This window comes from Pholis gunnellus (assembly GCF_910591455.1).
Source record: "Pholis gunnellus genome assembly, chromosome: 9".
NCBI lineage: Eukaryota > Metazoa > Chordata > Actinopteri > Perciformes > Pholidae > Pholis > Pholis gunnellus.
Genome location: NC_136535.1, coordinates 25,935,780 through 25,960,485, shown reverse-complemented (window position 1 = coordinate 25,960,485; position 24,706 = coordinate 25,935,780). Strand labels below are relative to the sequence as shown.

Here is a 24,706-nt window from a genome sequence, read left to right as displayed (position 1 = left end):
CAGCCGTTAGTTTGCGTGAAAAGCAGCTTTTACAGCTTTTATTGCAATTTAAAGTCACCATGTTAAAGTCACTGTGACGTGGTGTCATACAGGTTATTTCATATCTGTTGTTTCTGGATACACTTCTAAACAACTTACATTCTGAAAAATAACTTTATATATATATATACATATATAAAGTTATTTGTGTGTGTGTATATATATATATGTGGTTGTTTGTATATATTTTAAGAAACATTCTAATAATGTTTTTAAGTAATGTAAAAGTGTCCATGATGTTTTTAATATTTAAATATGTTATTAGTTTTTTGCACCTTATTTCTTGATAATGACAGAGACGTGAACGTCTCCAGCTACAGGTGAAGGAAACGAGAAGAGTTCATTTTCTCATTCAACTTTTTGAAATTTATTTTGTAGTTTTATATTTAAATATGAATTGTAATTTATTTTTTTTATATTTTTGTGTGGAATTATTTAGCTTCAAAAGGTGAAATGGTTGAATTTCAAAATGCTAAATAAAGTAAATTTTTTTAAAATTTTTTGTTTTTGTTCCCTCCGCAGGTCTTCAGGTGTTCTCACAATTTTTTCATCCAGCCAGTGCACGGTTTGTGCTTTTGAACAATTTAATCGCAGCAGACGACACAATGGCGGCATCGATCCTTCGCAGGAAAATTCCTCCCATTTCCACGGGCGAGCTCGGCGCTCCCCCTCTCCGATGGGCTAGCCGCAGCCAATCACGGCCCGGCACGGGGGCGGAGCCTGCGGAGAGGCAGCGCTTAATTGGTGAGTTTCGCCGAGACGCTTTTTTATTTTTCCACATCCCGAGGTCGGAGCCGCAGTGCAGCACGGGGGCTAATGTCGTACAGTGAGTACAGCTAAGTGGATATTTATCGAACGCAGACGATGCTGTTCAATCATTTTCAGATGATCGGTTAGTTGTTCACTTGGATTTTATCTGGATGTTTTGCTTTATTTAAATTTTTTTTTAACATTTATCCTCTCCAGCTTGCGTGATTTAATTTTTTTTTTACAGAATGTGTATTTTGTATTTTGGTTATTCTTCACAAACAGCTGAAAGAAAGAAATGGGATTGCTTCTACTGATTATATGATAATTATTTTTGTTATTTTTGTTTATTTTTGTTTATTTTTATAGGTGATGGTCACTCAGATTGGATGACGGAAAAAGTCGATTTGTCTTCGTTTGTGTCGACGACCGAGTCTTCTCCCTGCTCGTCTCTTCCTCCGTCGCCGTTAGAGGATGTCAAGGTGCCCTCGGATCTGGAGGTCATGACCTCTCTACTGCAGGAGGAGCTGGCTCAGCTGGAGGACTACTTCCGCTCCGAGTCCACGACCGCCACCAACAAGTTGGAGAAACCCTCAAAATGTGACAAGGGCGCCCAAGCCATGGGCTCCCAGTCCTACTACCAGCTGCCCTACGGCTCGTACGGGACCGGCCAATCGGAGACCAGCCCCGTGGTCGTCACCGTGGCCACGGGGGAGCTGGACCTGGCCAGCTTCTGCGGCGGCCCCATCGGCAGAACCAAAATAGCACGACCTGCGCCGTACAACTACCACCACCGTTACCACCACCACCACCACCACAACAGCAGCCCCAACAGCACCGCCAACGGGCGGAGGATCATCAGCGAGGCGGCGAAGGTGGGCGAGGACGTGGGGCTGGACGCGTGGGGTCCGAGGGGCAGCTACTCAGGGAGCGCGGAGCTGTCGGCGAACCACTACTCCACGCTGAAGACCGTGGGCAAGGGCGGCCTCGGCGGCGTCAAGAAGGCGAGAGAATGCGTGTCGTTGAAGGCGGAGGAGAGCTACTGCTTCTCCGAGGGGATGTTTTGCAGCGAGGAGATCGCGCGGGGCTTCTGCCTCGGCGGCAGTGGTGGCGGCGGCGGCGGCGTCTCGTACGACGGCCACCACAAGCGGGGGGAGGGGCAGTCGATGCACAACGTGAAGGTCAACGTAAGTTACGACGGCGCAGGGCTGGAGGTCTTGCACTGCGGCAAGGACGCGGGACTTTCCGGGGGGATCCCCCAAGAGACAATGGCGGCCGGCGACGGCTACTTCCACCACCACCACCACCACCACCAGTCGATGGCCGGCACGGAGCCTTACCATAGCTTTATAGGAGACCTCGACCCGCCGCCACAAGCACAGGCCGTCGAGCCCCAGCACGGCCACTACCTCTACCCAGAATGCCTTGCGGACCAAAGCTACGAATGTCTGTCCAGAGGGGAGGGCGAGGGCACGCTGATGGGCGGCCCCATCCACCGGCCCACCCAGAGGCTAAAGGACGAGGACTGCTCCGCCGGCAAACCGCCTCTGGTGATGGGCGCCGGTCCTCTGACGGAGCCCGTCCCCGGAGAGAGGAAGCAGAAGAAGAGAGACCAGAACAAAACCGCTGCTCACAGGTAGAACGATTAAAAAGTATTATTCTGCACGCTTCAACCTGCAAAAGCATTTAGAAAAATAAGTCTCAGAAGGTTTTCTACTGATTATATTCTTGTTCTTTTAAGGTAAATATTATTCTGCATGATTAAACCTGCAAAATAATTAAAGAAATTAGTATTACGTTTTTTTTTTACTGATTAGATTTTTACTAAATATTATTCTGCATACCTTTAAAAGACTCTAAAAATAAGTCTTAGAAGTGTTCTTTAAATTCTTTTTTTTTTAAATATTAATATTTTGTGTGCTTAAGTCTTCAAAAGCATTTAAAAAATCAGTCTTAGAAGTTGTTATTTTTACAGATATTTATTTATATATATATATATATATATATATATTTTTTTTAAGCTTATCAATTGGTAGATAAATCCTGAATACTTGTTGTTTTGCTTTACAACTTTAAGCAGAGTGTTACATAAAGCAGCTGCTGTGCATGGGTGTGGGGGGGGGTGAGGGGGGGGGGGGGGGGGTGGAAAGTCCCTCACCGTCTGCCAAATTCAGCCCCACCTAACCTAACGTCTGCCTCGACTGTGTGTCGTGTATTTGTGTTTTAAAAAAAACAAAAAATGTAGAACAAATTCTGGACAAATGTAGAAAGTTGAGTTTGGAAAAAGAAGATCCGAGCAGACGGAGAAATAAAGTCGTGTTATTTTTAGCTGTGTGTGAGTAATGCAGCCGGTGCAGCTGGAAAGGTCACGCTCACTCATTAATAAAGATGCAAGGCAGCAAAACTAAACCATACGCGGTCCGTTGTGTTGCAGGTACCGGCTGCGTAAGAGGGCGGAGCTCGACTGTCTGGAGGAGGAGCTTCACGGCCTCGAGGGACAGAACCGGGAGCTTCGTGACAAGGCGGAGTCGGTGGAGCGAGAGATCCAGTACGTCAAAGATTTACTGATCGAGGTCTACAAGGCGCGCAGCCAGCGGCTCAAACAGGACGGCAGTGCCTAAAAAAAATAAACTCCAAACACAGAACATCAACTCCCGACCAGCAGCGAGAGGAAACGCCCCGACGTCCACTGGTCTTTTGGAATGAAATGGTAGTTTGCATGATTTTTTGGTAGTTATTTTTTCAAAAAATTGTTCCGAGAGGATGGGCCGAACAAAAACACACCTTTTTCCTAAAAAAACAAGAAAAGGAGGAGTTTCCAAAATGGGTGACTAAACTTCTCCGAAGCCTTAGTGAGGAGAACTTGTCCGTGACCACTGTGATCCGAACTGATGAGCGTTCACGCAACGCTCTCTGAGTCAGTGAAGGAGGATTTTCTTTTTGCTCGTTTTTCTTCTTTTTTTTGTGTGACGCGCATCGAGGCAGATCCACGCTAAATATATATATTTTATGTTATATTTTTTACATAATAATGTTCATTTTTTAAATCATTTCTTTTTTGCTTTAAAACAATCAACTGAATAAAAAAGGATTGCTGGAAAAAAAAAAAAAGATGTTCATCACCAGAGACGTTTTTAGAAAATGTGTTTTACTAAAAGAAATGTATTTACACCCCCCCCCCCCCCCCACACACACACACACTGAAATACCCACTGCATGTTTGATTTTGGGATAAAAAAGCATGTGCGAGTGTTATTTGAAGGCAATATTCTGTTATCTGCATGGCTTCAAGATCTCCACTTGATTCTCGTCGCGCTGAGCTCAGGACCGATTCCTCCTGAGAGACAAACTATCTCCGGCTCTTCTGTTGCTTCTCTTCTCTTCTCTCTCGGCGAAACAAACAATCAACCCGTCGACGCGACAATAAAATCGTTTGTTGGGTTAAACGGTACGACTTCATGGGAAAACCATTTTTTTTTTTTTTTCAAATTGATGAATTTGATGTATCTGAAGTTCAGGAAATCAATGTCAGGAAATTTATACATCAGGTAAAAATTACAGCCAAATAAAAACCAGTTGTGTAGAATCATTGATCTCTGCCTTTGGATTGTTCTTCACTTTATGCGTTCATTAAAAAAAACCTCAAATCAAACTGTCGAAATTCATGAATCGCACACACACACACACACACACACACACACACACACACACTGAGAAGAGGGTGTGGATTTAGAGATAAAGAGAATAAAGCCTCTCTGCCCCTCCCTTACATTCTGTGTAACTGACTCTTTTTTTGGGGGGGGGGGGGTTGCAATGCAGTGAAAGTATTTCCCAGGATTCACCACTGGACGGCAGCAGAACGAGGTGGGATGTGATTGACGCCTGAGCCTGTTTCCCTTCAGGTTTAAGGAGCTCCCCAAACAATAGGGGGGGGGGGGGGAGGGGGGGGGGGGGGGGTAGAGAAACACTAATTGGCACATTTTCCCTTCCTCCGATATTTCAGTACTTTGCAGTACGATGGAGCCCTGGAGTGGTATCAGTCAACACACAACATAAAGTTATCTCGTCTCCCAGCATCGTGCAGAGACTGTGCGTGTGTGTGCGTGTGTGTGTGTGCGTGCATGTGAGGGTGTGTGTGTGTGTGTGTGTGTGTGAAATCTCTTGGTATCTCTCCCAGCAGTCGTAGGTCTTTCAAGTGCATGAGGCAATATCACACAATACTTGCCGGAGAGAGACGCGAGTTGAACTGTCAGAATAAGAGAGCAGCGGGCTGACAGAGAACGCCTTCAAATCTATCGCTCTGTTTTTGTTTCCTTCTTTCTCTGCGTGTTTGTTTGTTTGTTGCAGATTGTGATGCTGATGTATAGGATGTGTAGCCGGCGTGTTCTTCACGCTGACGTATGAACACAATAATGTGAATTTGATTCAAAATGTTCCGAATTACAGCAAATAAATAAATAGCTTATAAATAAAAAGCAAAACAAACGTATTTAACTAATTAACCAACATGTCAAAGAAGACATGCGTCAGTGAAGCTGAATTTAAGGATTCTCAAAAAATAAATGTTCACACGAACATCTGAACTGAGCCAAATAAAACACGAAACATTTAAAATATATATGAAAATAACAGATATCATGAATAATTTAAAGCAAGCGTAGAGCACAAGAACAAATGTGCAGAACTATAATTTAATGTCCAATATATATATATATATAAAGTGAATCTATACCGGGCATGTACATGTGGATAGTTGGCCCATGACTCTACAGAGAGATGTGTAAATATAATAACACATCAGTGTTTACAGGGACCAGGATATTCCGCTCAGACTGACAGCTGCAGGTGTTCCTCACCACCAGGTGTCATTCTGAGCTCAGGAGAAGATGTTATACATGAAACACATAGTGTGACATATAAACTGTGTTCTAACGAGGAGACGTGCTATGAACACCGTGGTGCAGAAAACGATGTCATACCAACAGTGGTAGAAGTACTCTGATCATTGATGTGTCAACGTAGTAATACCACAAATACTCCAGAAGTTAAACTTGTGCGTTCAAGATCTTCAGGAAATAAGTGTTATCAACAGAATGTACTTATAGTATCAAAGGTACAGGAACATAATGAGGTGGTTCACTGAACCGCTCAGGCCCAGAGAGCCAGGGGCCCCGGGGCCTTTAGAGCCAGGGGCCCCTAGTACCAACTAGGAAGAGACAAAGACAAATAAATAGAGACATAAAATGCGCAAGACGCACAGCAACTGCAAAGAGACAGAAAATAATGAAAAAAGGGGCAAAAGAACCACAAGTGACACAAAATGATTACAAAGAGACACAAAACCACAAAGAGACACAGAAAGACCTCAAGGAGACACAAACTGATCTCAAAGATGCAAAACAACCACAAAGAGACACAAGTGCCTCAGACGTGTACTTCAGCACCAGACCAGCATTAAAAGTATTAAAATCAAATGATGGGAAGGGTTCATCTTCAGGGGAGCATGAAAGCCTTCAGTAAACGTCAGGCTGAACCGTGTGTTAAACAGACTCGCAAAGATCACACAATCACCAACATTTGAAGGATTTTTCTCATTTCATAACCACGAATCAAAGCGTTGATTCCAGCACTCAGTTGTAGCCAATAAACAAAAAGCTCGACCTTCACCATCAGCCACATTGACATAGTTTACTGTTTTTGCAGTTACTATGGAAACAAATTAATTTACTGTTTTGGACGAACAGGAAATGATGCAACACGTGCACAGAAGGATGTAAACCAAATGGCAACCTTGAAACACTGTACTGCTAATTAAACTGAGACGTAAACGGTGGACGCAGCTCGACGAGCTTCATTCTTGACCTTGTAAACAAACAGTTGCAGTTGATGCAACAATCTCCCCTCAAGCTCAACCTTTCCCGTTGCCTATTGCCTGCTGTGAGCAGCTCCTGGGTTTCCTTTGTGCGTTGCATTGTGGTCCATCAACAGCGCACTCAAACACAAAGGGGATCTGCATATGGAAGTAGTTGACTCGATGGGATGTTGTGTTTCCAGTGTGAAGACACGAATAAAACGATGCATAGAATTAGTTGAGTTTATGACCAACAGCACGAGACGTTACGGTCTACGATGAAGACAGATTCCATCAACCAACAAACTGAAACTATGAATTTCCATCTGCAGGAAGTTTACTTTGTGCGAGTGGTCGTATAGAGACATTCTGTCCGAAGTAATAAGAGGTAAGACCACGATAGAGGAGGTCGATGTGGGAGAGGAGATGTGATGCAAGAAGGGGAGAAAAGGGAGGAGGTTGGGTGGAGGGACCACAGTGAGACTCCAGGGTGGAGAGTAAAGGGTGAGCGAGAGCTCAGTGTTGCAGAATGGCCTGCAGCTCTGTTTCAGGCTGTTTGGGTAGAGCAGTGAGAAAGCTTTTTAAATGTGTTATGAGCATCTGTATGCAGCCAGTGGGGGAGGTAGGGGGGGGGGGGGGGGGGTGATACAACACTGATTTCTAGCTCTAGTTTAGCCTTTCATTGTTCAATAATTGGGTGAGTCAGTGGGCTTAATTTGGGTTAAAAATATGAAAGACAGGGTCGTTTTCTAAATACTACATTTTTAGACACAAAACGACTACAAAAAGACAAAAATGACTACAGAGTTAGAAATTGACCACAAAGAGACTCAAAACAAGTCGGAGAGACACAAAAAGACCACAAAGAGACAAAATGACTACAAAGATCGGCTCAAGTAAAAGGCGTCTTGTCGGCAACACACCCGAACCGTCTTGAAACACCGTCTTGGACCAAGAAGAAAATATAAAATCTGAAACTGAAAAATATAAGACCTCGAATATCAAAATATTTATGAAAGTGAAAAATGAAAAAATAATGTATTCCAAAAAATGAGTTTTTCGTTTTTCTCGTCATATAACAAAAAGCTGGAGGTGGAGACAGAACTCATAAGAGGTAAAAGCCTCAAAGCCTGGACAAATAAAAGTAAATCTAGTTACGCATACATGGAATTTGACTCCGGTTTCCACTTCGCTCTCAACGTACATACACAAATTTACAATAAACAAGAAAATATATATATATATATATATATATATATAAAAAATAAAAAAGGGCAGCAAAAAAACAAACAGATGTAGGTATAAACATTTAACAATATGTACAATATAAGTATAAACATATATCCAAAAAAGTATATATAGATATATATATATATGAACATAAACCTATAAACAACGGTGGCAATGGAATTGAGGTGATAATGCAGACAGAGGTATTAGTGCAATATGACTGATTCATTGTTCATCAGAGTGACGGCCAGTGGAAAGAAGCTGTTCCTGTCTTGTCTGGTGGTTTGCCATTAAATGTGATAATACTCATAACACCAACTTCATGCAGTTACACCTTCCATCAAACTGAAATGTGAAACCGGTTCGATGAGCCGGTAACTATTTTCCCCTCAGGTGAACAACAACAAGACGTTCTTCCTGCTCCTCCTGTCCTCTTTTCTTTTTGTTGTCTTTGAGCAACACATTCTCATTCCCAACGTCAAATAACTCAACGCACGCAAACTCCCAACGTCAAACAACTCAACGTCAAACAACTCAACGCATTTTTCTGAATCCGGTCTGTGTTTGCAATTGTTTGGTTTCTGGTGGTGGAATTCAGGTTCCTAACTGAGGGACGTTTAAATGTCCCTTCCCCCTATTTAGTCTCTCATTTAGTTTGTTGTGGTTACTTGAAGTTCAAAAGCTGGAAGAAGAGGAGATACGATCAGCATGTTATTAGTTTCACTCAATGCTTGGCAAATGATCTTGTTTTATTTAGTCATATTGCAATTCCTTCCAAGATAAAGTTTTCCCATCAAACTACAGCATTGACAAAACCAATCAGCTCACAGCTGCTGGAGCTAGTCATCCCCCCCCCGCCGGCTCTGCAAGCTCCAACAAACGTAGGCGATTATTACCTGTTAATTACCTGTTCAGACACATGAAAGATGCCATCAGCCGGAGGAATGTGCCGCTCCACTGCTGATATGAACAGCGAGACATTTAAAGCACTCGCCCTGAATTTTTAAAATGATTTATTAATTACTTATTCACCAGGGAGAGTGCACATTAATTAAAACTTCAGTTTCAGCCTCAGTGTAAATGTGCCAGTTAGCTGGAGAGATCATTTCCATATGTAGTCCCCTGGACAGGTTATCAGTACAGTTCAACAGCAAACACTATAGTACAACACTGTACCGCACAATACAACACAACACAACACCATACAATTAAATACATAACAAAAGTAGATTTTGTTTAACAGTTAAAAAGTTAAGTTTCACTGACTCAGTAGAACTTGTGTTTCTAGTCTCTGATCTCTGATCATGTTTCATTGTAAACAGCCAATCAGTGTTTAAACCAGCAGGAGGAGAGCTAGTAACGTTAGCAGCACCGCTAACGGCTAACCAGCAGGAGGAGAGCTAGTAACGTTAGCAGCACCGCTAACGGCTAACCAGCAGGAGGAGAGCTAACGTTAGCAGCACCATATAGCACATTATAATAAAACATTAATAATAATAATGACTAGATTTGTTTTCATCCATAAAGATAGAATCATTTATTTCCTTATCATTTGAATTGTGGGTTTATATGAAGAAAAAAACCCACTTTAAATTACATTTAGTATTTTTGATGGTTTACTGACTCATGAAGTCATTTTTGGGACAGTGGCAAAAACATTGATATTCTGGATCCTTGTAGACCAGCTGTTATAATCGAACAACAAATGGATCTGTATCTGATAATATGGATTCTGGTTAATAGGAAAAAGGAATATACCGTGATATTAACTGTGCTTCAAAATGAAAACGTAGTATAAAATTGAGACCATGCCGCTCAGCACTAGTTAAACATTAACATGTTTCAAGAAAGACAACATTTAAAAAAGCTGAAATTAGCTCGACAGCTTTAACTAGACAGCACATCTTGTGTGTTGGTAAAAGTTGTTTTTTGATGCGATTGGAGCGGTTTGTTCATGTGTTTATGTTTAACTGGACACAACATGTTATCTAAAAATCTTCCTGGGAGTTATTCAATGTGTTTTTGAAGCAATAAATAAGCTGAAAGACAATGTTTACCAAAACCCAGAAGTTTATTGAGCTCTTTAAGATGAAACAAATACACACATTGAGACAGAATTGTGATGACAACCAATACCCACCACCGAAAAACAAATCTGTAATAATTCAAAATCTAATGGAACAATCTCATTGGCTGTTTGTGGAGGGAACCAGTGATGATGACTGTTGGACTACAAAAATACATGTTCATGATTTATAACGTGACACAAAATAGTGACATCTTTAAAGCTGAATCACACAATGACTCAGGTAAATCCAAACTTTCCTCACATTTTTCAGCTTTAAAAATAGAAAATACTTTAAATACAAACAGGAAGCAGAATCTCAAACTGGTCTGTTTACATTCAAATAACTGTAAAACCCTTTCTTTTTTTTCTCTAAAATGTAAATAAACGATGATATACTCACTACACAAAACAAACATTTAAGTGATCGATTGCATTTTCAGATTATATAATCCCCAACGTTATGAATATTTAAGATACAGTAAATGAATACAATTGTGTCTCTCGTTCACGAGTAAATAAATTCTTGGATACATAATTATATATATATATATATATATATATATATATATATATATATATATATAAATCCCTAATAGAAAAGTGCTGTACATGACTTTGTTCCAAATCAATACATTTCATACACGCTGTGGTCTACCACTTAGTGACCATCTATCACTTCAAAATACTCTTATCAATAGTCAAATCTGCTCCATTAATGTCATTTGATCCTTAACCACCACATAACAAAACTACAGGTCATCCCATAACTTCTGAAATCTTCTAACCCAGAGAATCAGACTCATGATGCTCACTTAAAATAACTGCAAAGTAAAGTAAATCAGTGACTGCATAGATCATATTGGCTTTTACAAATCTGAGACACGGTTTCCCAAGAACACCTGATAACTGGCAGAAAGTTATGACATACGACTCATTTTATAAGGACTTCAGCAGTCACCTGATATATTTATGTATAAACACAGGATACGAGGAAGGAACCATTTGTACTGCGAGGGAACTCGTGACTGCTCACAATGTTGCCTAAACTTGAGCATTGGCTTGTGTTTGAAGTCAGTAAGTGCTACTTGTCGGGCGGTTACACATGACAGATGCTACAGACTACAACTGAAGATAGATGTCAATGAAATCACATTCAGATAATAAACTGAGACACTGACGATTCTTTAGTTCATAAGTGCTTCTCTTTGTTTTGGTGATGTATGTATGTATGTATGTATGTATGTATGTATGTATGTATGTATACATACATACACACACACATACATACATACATACACATCAGATCTAGAAATACTAGAGATGTTCACATAATTTTTTTACTAACGATATTACAATATTATTTACGATAACAGAACTTGTGCATCAGCTGATACAGAGGACTGATTTTATACCAGTGTATTAAAAATAGAAACAAAAAACTAATCAGGTCATAATACCCTCTCTAATATCTTTATATTGCTGTGAAAACATCCCCCCCGAACAACTGTTATTTTCCTTAACACAGTACTCATATTTACTGAACAGAGCTTGAACGCACCATAATGTAACACAATGCAACCTCTGTTAGCTGCTAGCTCCGTTATCCACTGGCTGCTAACAGCTAACGTTAACTAGCTCTCCTGACAATTTCAACACAGATTTTCTTGTTTGTTGTATAAAACAAATGCTTGTTTAACAAGAGATAAATACATACACACGTTATACTGCATTGACGTCTATAGGATCTGCGATTTTCTGTCCCGCCAAAAAGGGGCGTGGCCTTGATGTTTAAAGAAGCGCCCTTACTGGCCGGTCTGATGTAAACTTTTATCTTGGCGCTCTGCTGAGGGATGGTCGTGGAAATGTTTAGCCTAGCTTAGCACAATGACTGAATACATGGTTCAGACCCAGTCAAAAGGACACATATTCCTTCCAAAATCTCCAACATTGTCTTGTTTACAAGTTTGTTGTTAGAGAAAGTAAGTCAGAAAAGGCATACATGTGACAAGCAGCTAGCTAGCGCTGACGCAACTAGCGTTTGTTGGTTGATAGCTTCAACGCATTAAGCTAGCTGCTCGTCACAATGTTTCGTTTTCTACAAATTGATACAGTGTGTATTTTTGGTTTTAAGGACTTTGCTGGCCCTCCAGTCATCGAGCTAAGCTAGCTAGGCTAAAAACGTTCTGAATGCTTCTCTATGGAATACAAAGAGATTAAACTGATTAAACTCTCCTCTAACAGTAAGAATGCAACCAATTACAAACAAGAAACAGGTCAAATCCAGAACACATTACATTACATTTGGCAAAACACAGTTTACATGTGAAGACAAGCTCAAAAACTTGAGAATGTGCTAAGAGAGAAACCAAAGCTTCCTGCACATCACAGGCTAAAAACTGTGTCAAATGAAACTGTATTCACTCCCCAACACCGTACAATACTTAATAAAATACTCAATGTCCTCTAGTACTAAAGTCCTATAAAATATCTGACATGTATATTTTATGGCTGCAAATCAAGTTGAACCCCAGCAGGAAGGGAAATGTCTTAAAATCATTATCACATATCAATCAACCGGTTCTCAATACATACTTATTAAGAAGTCTTTGTTGTTGGAATGACAATTTTGGAATATACTTTAAACAGCGGTGCACTTAAAACTGTAGCACTACTGCTGTAATATTACAATATAACCTGAAACTGTACGTTGTAGGTCACTTTCCCTCCCCGCTGGATTTGTTTTGTATTTTAGGAACAGGCTTTTAAAACTACTGGACCCCAAAAAATGGCACAAAAAAGCCGATAGCATAGCTAAATATATACTCATAGGATTTTAACATCTTGATCTCCACGGACATACTTATTGAGGACAACTTGTTACTCAAATGTAACAAACAATGGAAGTTTCACAGAAACCAACCAATGGGCATCTACGATTTCTGTGCAGGTTTCAAATAAATAGCTGATTGCAAGTCAGGTATTTTTACCAAACACAAAACCTCAGATGCTTTACATAAACAGGTCAGAACTCGAGTTCAGAGAGAAGAGGAGACTATAATAACTATGGTCTCTTTCCATTTGAATTCAAGCCTGAACCAACTCAGAACATTACTGTCGGGTTTCCAAGAAGCCCTGCCGGGCCGAAGTGCCGGGGGGGTCAACCAAATCTAGGTTGCATACTCTGGCTCCCCTAAAAGAGAGAGAGGAAAAATGAGTTAGTCATCAAAAGTCTGTCAAAAATATGAGTGGCAATTCATACAAAAAGCCTATATTGGTGTAAATATTATCGGAAGAGCAAGTCCAGGTTTCTTTTAATTTAAGGGTAACAACGGCTGTTTTCAAAATGTTTTTCCTATGACACTCTAAAATATTTAGTAAACATGAACAACTCTCTCCGAAACCTAAAATCTATTGTGCTAAAACTCCCAATTTGTTACAATGAATTGGGAAAGATGTTATAGTTGTGAGTAAAAGCTGCCGGGGGAATAAACATTTTCTGTTCTGAGCTCCGGAGGGAGTGGCTGGCTAGTGCTAGCTTGTCCATCTCCACAGCTGGCTAGTTAGCCAGCTAACTTGTGCAAGCATGGTGGAATTAGCAAGCTAGCAAGCTGGCTAGCGAACTAGCCAGCCGTTAAATGACTAAAATGTCTAGCTTCATTCACACACTCTTGTCACAGTGTAGGAAAGCACATTGCTATCACCAGACACGTGGCAATTGGCGTAATTAGCAAGCTAGCTAAGTAGCCAGCTGTCAACTGGTTAGCTTGCTGGTTCCGCCATGCCTTTAGTGCTGCATTGGTTGCAGAGGGTGAGCCAAACAGCGAGCTAGCTCCTCCCCTCTTAATAGTATAGCATCACTGCGATGCAGCAGCCGTGACGGCTGAGTAGGTTAGCAAAAGGCTAAGCTAAACTATTAGCAACATTTTCTCTCCATCTCTGAAACGTTTCACTGATATTGTAGCCGGCTAGAATCACAGTTTTAGCATCTCTAAATGTTAGCAATATCAATTCTGGCTCCCAGTAACACAACAAGATGAATCGGGATTGGCAACAGTCGTTTTTGTTTTGCCTCCAGCTACACTGTGAGCTAATCATGGCATCAGCTGTAAAAGGGTTATAACATATTGGAAATCTTAATTAAGCTGGTAAGTGCAATGTAAACTTGTTAATCCCTATCTTTTGGGGAATTCGGTCGTTTGAACCTGCGTTCAACGCTTACAGAAGCAGCTCTATGCTATCAAACAGGACTTTCAGTTTAAGCTGTCCTTTGTCAACTGTACTTCAGCAAATATTATCATAAAGATCAAAGTAAACTTTAGTTGAGGCGGACAGGAATTCATTACGTTTCACAGGTATCTTTTCACGGGATCGTTGGGCAAATACAACTGTTGACTTGCAGTGACTAGTTATGATCTCATGGCGTCCTATTGTTATCAAGACTGGAGGAGACATTTCAGTCCCTAAGGCCATGCTGCGAGCTTCTAACAATAAACCAGTCAAGCCAAGTAAAAGAGCTCCGGCCTTTGAGTCTATTCACCTTCTTCATTATCTGAATTCCTCTGTAAGACACTTCAAAAGCATACCGGTACGCTTCTGTAGTCAACAATAGCATACTCCACAAGGGAACAGGGAGGTGCCAGGCTCATCGGTTTGCAAATAGTCACATAGGTACATTTTTTGTTTACCAAGTTTTGAATTGACATTGACTCATTATTAGTTCATGCTCCTCAGGATGTGCTGCCCCGCCAAAAAGCTGAACGACAAACACGACTGCACTATCTGTCTTCAGCACGGTTTAATCAGTTCAAATGTCTCCTGGCTACGACTGTTATAGGTGAGCAGTCAGAATACAGAGCTGCTCAGCTGCTGCTGAAGAGTCATCAACACAGGAAGTTCGTGGCTGCTTAGTAAACTTCTGTAAAAAGTGAGTAGCTTTCCTGAAACGTGATCACGTCTCGTTCACTATCATTTTATCCAAATGGCATTTTTGAACGTAGCTCCTATGTTTGACGATGATCTCTCTCGAATAGCACTTGGTTCCCATTTCACTAAAGTAATAACAAATAATGTGACAGTTGTGATTTGGTGCTTTTTTTCTTGCACGTAAAATGACTAAATGAAATCCTATCTGTCACAGAGTGTCATACCATGGTATGAAGGTAGCTGCCCATCTGCAGCAGACACGCCAGGGTCTCCATTATCTGCTCTTGGCGGAGCGTGTGGAGTCTGGTCTGATTTGGGAATTTACTGCTTTCCAGCTTACGTACAGTGGCTTTCAGAGCCAAAGAAGCACACTGAAGGACACAAATTCCTGAGAACACACACAAACATTTGAAAGATTAGACTTCACTGGAGCAAAGCAATGTCCTGCTGTGTGCGCATTTTAGACACCTAAAAAAATATAAAAGCCTTTTTTCTATTGTAATGTTTTAAATGTGTTTATCATTTATTACCATCTTATGTATCTTAACATGTGACCACTTATGAGCATCCTCTTTACTCTACTTGTTAAAAACCTCGTTCAAGTCACTTTTGTAAAAGAGTTTTATAAATGTAATCACTAACATTCCTTAAAGGATTTGAAAGGTTGTAGTACTTACCAGAGTTATCAGTGGCTTCAACGTCAACATACACACCATCCATCATCTTGTTTTTCAGAACCTAAACACACACACACACGTTAGCAAATGTTCCAAAATTATTTTCTCTCATTTGCTTTAAAAACATTTCTCTGAATAACATTTTTTAACCGTTAAACGGGATTTTACATTTAGTCGCAGACATATTGATACACTATCGTAAAAAATATTGCGATAGTAAGCTATATTGATATTTGATTGATTGATATATATACAGCCCTAGACCCTTTTATTTACAGTAATATTAATAAGCTTATATTTATACCAAAATAATAATATAAATAAATAAATAGTATATCTCATGATTTATTGGGAGAAACCAAGCAATTCTCTGTAAAGTCAGACATTCAGCAACCCAATGTTGCTCAACTGGAATGTTCCCTAACCAGAGAAACCAGAAGGCTGGTTTGGTGTAAACAAGAGCACCAACGTTTTAGTGGTTTGTCACCAACGTTTTAGTGGTTTATCAGCTTCAGCACGTGGTTTTATTAGTTACACCCATGCTTTGGAAATGTGTTGAATTCAAGGCTGTAGGCAGACAACTTAATTAACTTAATTAACTATTTGTTTAGTCTATAAAATGTAAATGACAACAGTTTCCAGGCCCCAAAGTCACGTCTTCAAAATGCTTGTGTTGACCAAAATCCAAAAGATATTCAGTAAAACAAGGAAATGCTGATACTTGAGAAGCTGGCACCAGAAAATGTTTGTCTGTAATGATTAATCGATTATCTGAATAGATGCTTATTAACCCCCCTGTAGCTCGAGTCGAAAACGAGGGAGACGGCACAGAACACGGCAGGTTCTTGTTCACACATGGTCCAAGAAGGTGAGAGAACCTCTGTACACCACAATTTAAGTGCAACGCTTATTGGCCCTAATAACAAGGAAAACACAACACATTTGTCTTGTCAACATCTGCAGTTAACATTTTAACAGTGCTTTAAAAGTGAAAAAAAAACCCCACCTCAAATAGAACGTAACTGTGTGGAGAAACACGGTAAAACACAATGAGCCGAGATGCTATCTTCAGCTCCAAAACATAAATGACACCTTGTCTTACTGTGTGACTTACTAAACCGGCTACGTTGGTATTCATAACTGTTTTTCATCTGAGCAGCTTAAACGTTATTTACGACCTCCAACATGGATGAGAGCCCATAGACATGAATAACTTGTTGGTCTGGCGCCCAACGAATTCTGACAAATGGGGTCATTAAAAGTAAGTATGGTCTGAGTAATGCGTGTGAACTGATAAGGAAAGGAGAGAACAGTAGATTTTAGGGATAATTGTTCTCAAATATCAGACAGAAGGGACTACAATATGAACTTTAAAGCTAACGTTACATTAACAATTTAACTCGTCGGCGCAGTATTGTGAATGAAGAGGCCATTAAAATTCTGCTCTCCGCTTCAAATCCTGGAACACAGCGAGGAGGTGTCTGAACTACTACATGGCCAACAGCAGAGACCCCGTCCCTGACTCATTCTAATCATTGGAGACAAAAAACAAGAAAGAAAAGCTCTCACCTCCAGGACTCGGATGTAGCCTCTCTCAGCACTGAGGTGGAGGCAGGTCTTCCCCGAGTTGTTCGTCTCGTTGACGTTGGCCCCCAGAAGGATCAGATCCGCCACCATCAGGTGGTGGTTGTGCTTTGCTGCATGGAGGAGGGCGGTCTGCAAACAGAAGTTCCACTGGTGACGTAACGTGCAAACTGCCTTACAAAACGCCGTAAAAACCACTGAGCTAGCTCACTATAGCTAGCTAACAGCTCAGCAGATGCTACATAGATGCATATCAGCTGATCTCTCAATTGCATTTTACAAAAAAACAGTAGAATACTGTATGTCCACTAATACTATTGTAAAGCAACAGGAGGTAATTACAAAAGCACATTAATATATATTTTACTGTATATAAAAACTTCTGAAAATTGGTGGCAATAATGACAGAAAAAATAATAATGAAGTGACAGAACTAGAATTACTGCCGTACGGTTGCAAGTTTGTTGTGCTAGTGTTTTAAGAGTGATGCAGAAAGTAAATAAAAAAGACATAATTAGCCTACGATGTCATGTGATATTGAGAAGACTTGCTGGATATGTAAAATGTATTTGTTTATCGAGGGGGTCAAAGCGCTTTAAGTGGTTGGAAGACTAGACAATTAATTTACCATTTAAAAAAAAAAAAGAAGCTGTGCCAGAGTACGACAGAGGTAAAAAATAAATATATCCCAAAATAACCAAATCATGTGCCCTCCATCAATTACTATTATCCTGACCCATTTCCTCAAGTAAGCTAGCAGAGAGGCAATGTGTTTGTACTGTACCATTCCATTCGAGTCTTTGAGGTCCAGGCTGTTGAGTGCGGCCATCCTTATGGCGATGGCGTAGGCCAGCGCCCTCTTTCCAATACACACCACCTTATGGAGAGCTCTGGAGGGACAAGAACAATCAGACATATTTAGATCTCACACTAAAACGTATTTACAGACACAAAGGCAGAAGTGAGGATAACAGGATAACAGGTCTGAACCTGGCTTAGTAGAGGCGATGACGTAAGATGAGAAATAGGACTTGGCTGAAACTGCACTTCTGGTTCCCTCATCTCAAATTCAGTGTCGTTTTCTGAATGTATTTTTGTTTAGATGTCTAAAATCAGGTCTGTGTTCAACACAAACTGAAGAGATGTTAACGTTCAGTTGTCTGATATAAAACAGGTCAGCTCTGGTGGATCTTAAAAAGAGTCTAAATGAGACGACTAAGCGTCCTCACTAGAACACTAGTCCTCCTTTAGCTTAGTGTTGGAGACATGAAGTCACGTGACCGTGGTGGAGTTCCTTTATAGACTAACGTGAAGTCACGTGACCGTGGTGGAGTTCCTTTATAGACTAACATGAAGTCACGTGACCGTGGTGGAGTTCCTTTATAGACTAACGTGAAGTCACGTGACCGTGCTGGAGTTCCTTTATAGACTAACATGAAGTCACGTGACCGTGCTGGAGTTCCTTTATAGACTAACGTGAAGTCACGTGACCGTGGTGGAGTTCCTTTATAGACTAACGTGAAGTCACGTGACCGTGGTGGAGTTCCTTTATAGACTAACGTGAAGTCACGTGACCGTGGTGGAGTTCCTTTATAGACTAACGTGAAGTCACGTGACCGTGGTGGAGTTCCTTTATAGACTAACGTGAAGTCACGTGACCGTGGTGGAGTTCCTTTATAGACTAACGTGAAGTCACGTGACCGTGGTGGAGTTCCTTTATAGACTAACGTGAAGTCACGTGACCGTGGTGGAGTTCCTTTATAGACTAACGTGAAGTCACGTGACCGTGGTGGAGTTCCTTTATAGACTACATTAGCTGTTTACTAACATCATAAAAGTGGAGTTCATTAGTGAAGATTATCTTGATGAACTAAATCTGGAAGAATCATAAACGACTGTTTATTTTCTGTAATAATCCAGAATATGTTGGATGAATCCTATTGGCTTGTTTGTTGAGGGAACCAGTGATGATGACTTCCTGTTGGACTACAGAAATGCTTTACACAACATATGCAAAAGAAATACCCAAGAACTCTGTGTGTAAAAATGAACAGATATTCCACACACAGCGGCATCAAACTTACGTCCTGCCGTGTTCGTCGTGGGCCAGCAGCTCGGCGTCGGAGATGTCCCCGAGCTGGGTCTCCTCTCTCTGAAGCTGAGTCCAGAAGAAAGTAGAGTTGTTCAGGTTGTACAGGTTCCCGTCATGGTTCTGGGTATCGGCCCACTCCCCCTCTCCTCCACCGACTCCCCCGATGTTCCCGATGCCGGAGGGCTGGAGGCTGGTGTGCATAATGCACGGAGGGGACCGGGCCTGCTGGTACTCGCCTGCTGAGCCCGGAGAGGAGGTCCCGTAGAAGTCGGGGCTGGGGATCATTCCATCGGACTCTTCAATGTTGTACCCAGAACCTTCAGTGAGAAGGGACGGCTTGTAAAAATATACATATGAAACTCACGGTTATATCACGGAAATATAATTGTTTTACGGTATTTAAGATTATTAACCAGGATATATAACTAAAATATGTATTATCATCAAGAATTTGCTTTGATGTTTTATTATCTATAATGGGTTTTTTTCTTCGTAAAAACACAATTATTAGGAAATAAAAGATTAAATTTGTCTTGATAAAAAAATCTTTTTAGCAGTCATTAGTTTTATGATGTATAATAATGAGCTTAGAGCTCGTGTTAGGAAGTTAAACAGCTCATAATTCATCTCTAATATCTATTTTATATTCACGGGAAAACATCTCCATCACCAAAACTACAATTTACAGATTACATGTGAACACACCATGATAACGTTACAATTTACCGCTGTCTAATACTTTACAGAACAGAGCATGAACGCATCACAATGTAACTAGATGGAACCTCTGTACGTTAGCGGTGCTGCTAACGTTATTAGCTCTCCTCCTGCTGATGTAAACTCGGACGTTTTGTTAATTATGTAACGTCAGCATTAACGCTGATCGCACATATTTACTGAACCTCGTCCGATAACGATCAGCAGTAAACCTGTATCTCACACTGTGATGGTCATTCACGCTGCCGACATTAAGTCTGGAATAATGTTTACTGCTCTTCTTCTCAACGCCTCAGGTGAGCGGCTTTTCAAATCTTACAGTTATGAAACCGTGACTTTCATAACTGACTTTCATAACCGTGGTTACGGTTAAGACCGGTTACCTGGCATCCCTGGTAAAAGAGCGGGTTGTAGCTGCTGCCAACATATTTATCGCGGTTCAATGTTTTTAGGTGAAACTATATCAAAATGTGGAAGTGGTCCCTTCATGACTTACCGGTCTGATACCAGTCAGGAGACACTGGAGGGTTGGGGGACGGCAGAGATCGGGGCGGGGAGCGGCAGATGTTGCCCGTCCTGAGGTCCTCCTCCAGCACCTCCACGATGATTGCCAGCTCCTCCAGGCTCTTTGTGGAGCGCTTTCTCTGCGTGACAAAAGATGGTGAAGGTATGCGGAGGTATTTGAAAGCTGACAGGTGATTTACAGCCTTCCATTAAAGCTGTCTTTTTTACCTGAGCTCTAGGAACACTCACCTTGTAACTTCGCCGCGTTGCACGCTTCTGGACTTTCTGTCCGTCACCTGCTGAAGAAAAAACATAAAAGATGAACTCTCAGATTACAATGAAATATGTTTCTGTTCCTTTTTCTATTGTACAGTTTCAAGAAGAGCTTCTTTAAAGCAAAACTGTGGATGTTAATTCCAGCTTGTTGTAGGCTGCTTTATTGTGAAACAGGAAGCTGTTTAAATCTACGTTTCCAGTTTATTTTATACCAATAACTGATCATTCTTCTCTTCTTACTCAACTGTTGCTCAGAGGATCTTTGTCTCTTTTCAGTCCGGTTGATCAGCGTTTTGTTTTCCATCTACTAAACTACATAACATCTATTAGTGAAGATACTTTCTACAAAATAAAAGCATCAGACGCCGTCCGCTCACACATCTGAGCTTCTGTTGCAGGAGATTATAAACAGTTAAAGGGGGAACACACAAACTACTAACTCTCAAAGATCTGGGTTTTACTGACCTTTGACTGATTTGCCGTATATCTTCTGTGAAAGAAGAAACAAACATATTATAGATTATAAGTCTGTAGAGTAGTTTGTCATCCATGAAGAGAATCTGTGAGGAAGGACTCCATCAGCCAAAGGTTTCAGAGTAAAGATGAAGACATCCAGATGTTCATCATGCTTAGAAAGCCAAACTAAATAAAGAGTAAACGTGATTTAAATCTGTCCTGGTATTACCACTTTAAAGGTTTTCACATGACTGCAGTTTGGTGTTTGGTGGTTTTTACATGTTAAGGCAATAAATGAAGACATGTCTCTGTGTACAACCACACATTATGGTGAACCCTAAAAAGCCAAAGAACCTGTGTGGCTGATTTGTTACTAATTGTATGAATTTTTAAACGGCTTCATGTATACAGTACAGAGCGCGACCGATACAGGCCGATGATGATAATCGGGAAATTTTTCATATCAAGGTATAAGCCGATATAACGTGGACACTAAACCACGTTACTGGCTGTTCTATGGCCGACCAGCTGCCTTCATATTGGCTAAAATAAAGTTTTACTGACTCAGTAGAACTTGTGTTTCTAGTCTCTGATCTCTGATCATGTTTCATTGTAAACAACCAATCAGAGGAGAGCTAGTAACGTTAGCAGCATCGCTAACGGCTAACCAATGGAGGTTCACTTCAGTGACATCATGATGCCTTCAGGCTCTGCTCAGTGAACATGAGTACTGGCTGAAGGTACATTATAATTACATGTCATCTGTAAAATGTAGTTTTATACATCCAGTAGTTTGAAGGAAATGTTTTCACGTTAATATAAAACAGATGTTAGAGATGAATTATGAGTTGTTTAACTTCACTTATATTTCCTCATTATTTGAACTGTGTGTTTTTACGAAGAAAATAAACACTTTAAATTACTATCACAAAGTAAAAGATAACATTTAGTATTTCTGATGGTTAACTGTCTTCAGAACGTTGAAATGATTTTTTGCTATAATCACACATCAAAGGGATCCGTGTCTGTTAATATGATCGTAATTATGGATCTCTAAAAGCTATAATTGCTCCTTTGCTGATCTAATCTGTGAGTTTTATGATCCGTTGCATCAGGGTTTGATCATGTTTAATCACGGAGCCACAAACAACCCAAACACATGTACCTGAAAGTCATGAGCTTCGCAGCCTTTGTCTACGCGGATCTTCTTCAGCAGATCCCTCACTGGCATCTTGACACGGACCCCGAGGTAGACCTTCTCATCGCCGTAGAGAGAACATCCTGAGCCTGGTGAAGAAACCACGGAGGACAAACCTTCAGGTTCAGACGACACAACGCTGACCCACAATCAGCTGTGCTTTGACACAACACACTGCTTTAAATCGGACTATATGTCGTTTAAAACCAGCGTTGCGATGACAGGAAGAGGTTTACTTTCTGTTGATACACAAAGTTATTCTCTGACTGTAAACACATCAGATTAATATCAAATGAACGTGCTCTAACTGGCTTTAATGGTTTCATCGACGAGCAAACAATAATGTTTTTATCCTTTTGCTGCTAAATGAAAACCTGCTCATAGAAACATATTAATCAGCACAACTCGTGTGTCAATATCTGATGAAAAAACAACAGTTTTTCAGCTTTGAAAGTCACTAAGTACAACTTTGTCCACCAGATAAAACCTGAATATGTATGCATGTCACTTCTTTCACATACACAACACACTAAGTTGGCAGCATATCAGGTGAATCTATATAATAATGTGTTTGTTTTCAGCTGTTTACGAGCATTACATGACTGCAGTTTAACTTTACCGAAGCAGCACACCTTTGCTCATACTCTGAACTGGTTAAAGTTGTCAGAGTAAGTTACCTTTGGTACCACCGCCCACATCCTGGACAGTGAAGCCGGGAACAGGTGAGCGTGTCTCCGGCAGAGGAGAGACACTAGCCGCTAACGTCCCATCGCTGGTTTCCTTTAGCTCCCGCCGTTTACGCCGTCCTCCCATTTTTTGGACAACTTGTAACCGAAAGAATACAACGTTTTGGATTAAAATTAAATGAAAACAAAAACAAACAAACTGGAGTTCAGCCGTCTAGTGTTTAAGAGTTTTAATTACGTACCCATTTCCTGTGCTTTTTGGCGCAGCTTGAAGCGGCTCAGCAGCAGCGAACAGCTCACCTGTGTGAGGAGAGTGACCGGCAACAACAATGTACCAACGAAGAAGACGACCACGCCCACTGCTGGAGGCAAACGTACTGCGACGCCCATTTTCTTCTTCTCCTCCTCCTTCTTGTTCTTCTTCTTGTTCTTCTCCTCCTCATCCTTCTTCTTCTTCTTCTTTTTGATTTTCTTCTTCTCTCTCTTTTTCATTTTCTCCTCCTCCTTCTTCTTGTTCTTATTTTTCTTCTTCTTTTGCTTTTAATGGCGGTTGGTAAACAGCTTTTGTGGGAGCCAATAGAATACAGAACAGGGACAGACGATAGGTGTAATTATGTAACAGTACTATATATTATATATATAATATATAATAACAATAACTTTATATATTACTTTTAGTTGAGTTTACAAAGCGCTTTAACGAACAAAGCAAAACATATTAAGGTAAAAGTTAAACCCTGATAAAACCATATTTGGACTGAGGAGGAGTCACGTGGAGACGGGTCTCTACCTGTCAATCACTGTGTAGCCCCGCCCCTAAAGCGTCCCCTGCTTTATGGTCTCTTTGACTCTAAATGTGTATGGAAGCCCATTCCTGCAAGCAAAAAAAAAAAAGAAATCCACCCAAAAAAAAAGAAAAGAAAAGCTTATGATGTTTTTTTATTTTATTTTATTTGATTTAACCGGAAAAAAGTTAAAAAAAAAAAAAAAAGATCTTGATGTTATTTTTTTTATTTTATTTTTTTTGGGGGGGGAGTGAAAAAATAGAGATTAGAAGTGCGCATGCGCTTCAGTGACGATCTCCTCACAGGTCCCTTCATTCCCTCGCCAGTCTTTCCATGAAAACAACATGCAATTCTACACAAGGTAACTATTACTGGTGACTTTTGTAAATGTTAGATGTTATATATCATTATAAAGTCTTTTAATCAGTCCACTGTTGCCCACAACCGTTTAAGATGGCGTATGTATGTCAGCCGTGGGCCAAACTATGTATGGCATATAGATGGGTACGACAAATTAAAGCCTTATGGAATATTTATCAGTGGTTGCATAGATGGCTGGAAAAAAGTTAAAAAAAGATCATGATCTTTTCTTTTTTTTTCCGCTTAAATAAAATAAAATAAAATAAAATAAAATAAAAACATCATAATCTTTTTCTTTTTTTTTTGGGTGGATTTCTTTTTTTTTTTTGCTGCCAGGAATGGGCTTCCATAAAATGGACCATTATTTACTAAATGAACATCATGCTGTATTGAAGAAGACTTGAAACTAGAGATTGAGACCATAAACTCATGTTTACAATGTTTACTGAGGTAATAAATCAAGAGAGAAGTAGAGTCATTTTCTCATAGACTTCTATACAACCAGAGGAGTCG

At 40.5% G+C, this 24,706-nt stretch overlaps 2 protein-coding genes across 3 annotated transcripts; one reads left to right on the top strand and one right to left on the bottom strand.

Annotated features, from left to right (window-relative positions):
* Window positions 1–566: 566 nt before the first annotated feature.
* On the top strand, window positions 567–4,353 carry atf5b (activating transcription factor 5b). Its single transcript, XM_079165817.1, has 3 exons — window positions 567–783; window positions 1,156–2,422; window positions 3,221–4,353. The coding sequence occupies exons 1-3, from the start codon at window positions 645–647 to the stop codon at window positions 3,405–3,407; spliced, it is 1,593 nt and encodes a 530-aa protein (XP_079021943.1). The 5' UTR covers window positions 567–644; the 3' UTR covers window positions 3,408–4,353.
* A 5,586-nt stretch (window positions 4,354–9,939) lies between these two features.
* On the bottom strand, window positions 9,940–23,367 carry LOC306701087 (uncharacterized protein). Of its 2 annotated transcripts, none has more exons than XM_079166328.1 (12): window positions 23,291–23,367; window positions 23,040–23,186; window positions 22,330–22,451; window positions 21,174–21,198; window positions 20,682–20,731; window positions 20,425–20,572; window positions 19,204–19,528; window positions 17,904–18,009; window positions 17,105–17,251; window positions 15,536–15,596; window positions 15,083–15,246; window positions 9,940–13,125 (listed from the first exon to the last, which is right to left on the bottom strand). In XM_079166328.1, the coding sequence occupies exons 1-12, from the start codon at window positions 23,292–23,294 to the stop codon at window positions 13,093–13,095; spliced, it is 1,332 nt and encodes a 443-aa protein (XP_079022454.1). In that variant the 5' UTR covers window positions 23,295–23,367; the 3' UTR covers window positions 9,940–13,092. The 2 variants fall into 2 exon arrangements, with proteins under 2 accessions (XP_079022454.1, XP_079022455.1); XM_079166329.1 differs by having other exon boundaries at window positions 20,682–20,728.
* Window positions 23,368–24,706: the final 1,339 nt, after the last annotated feature.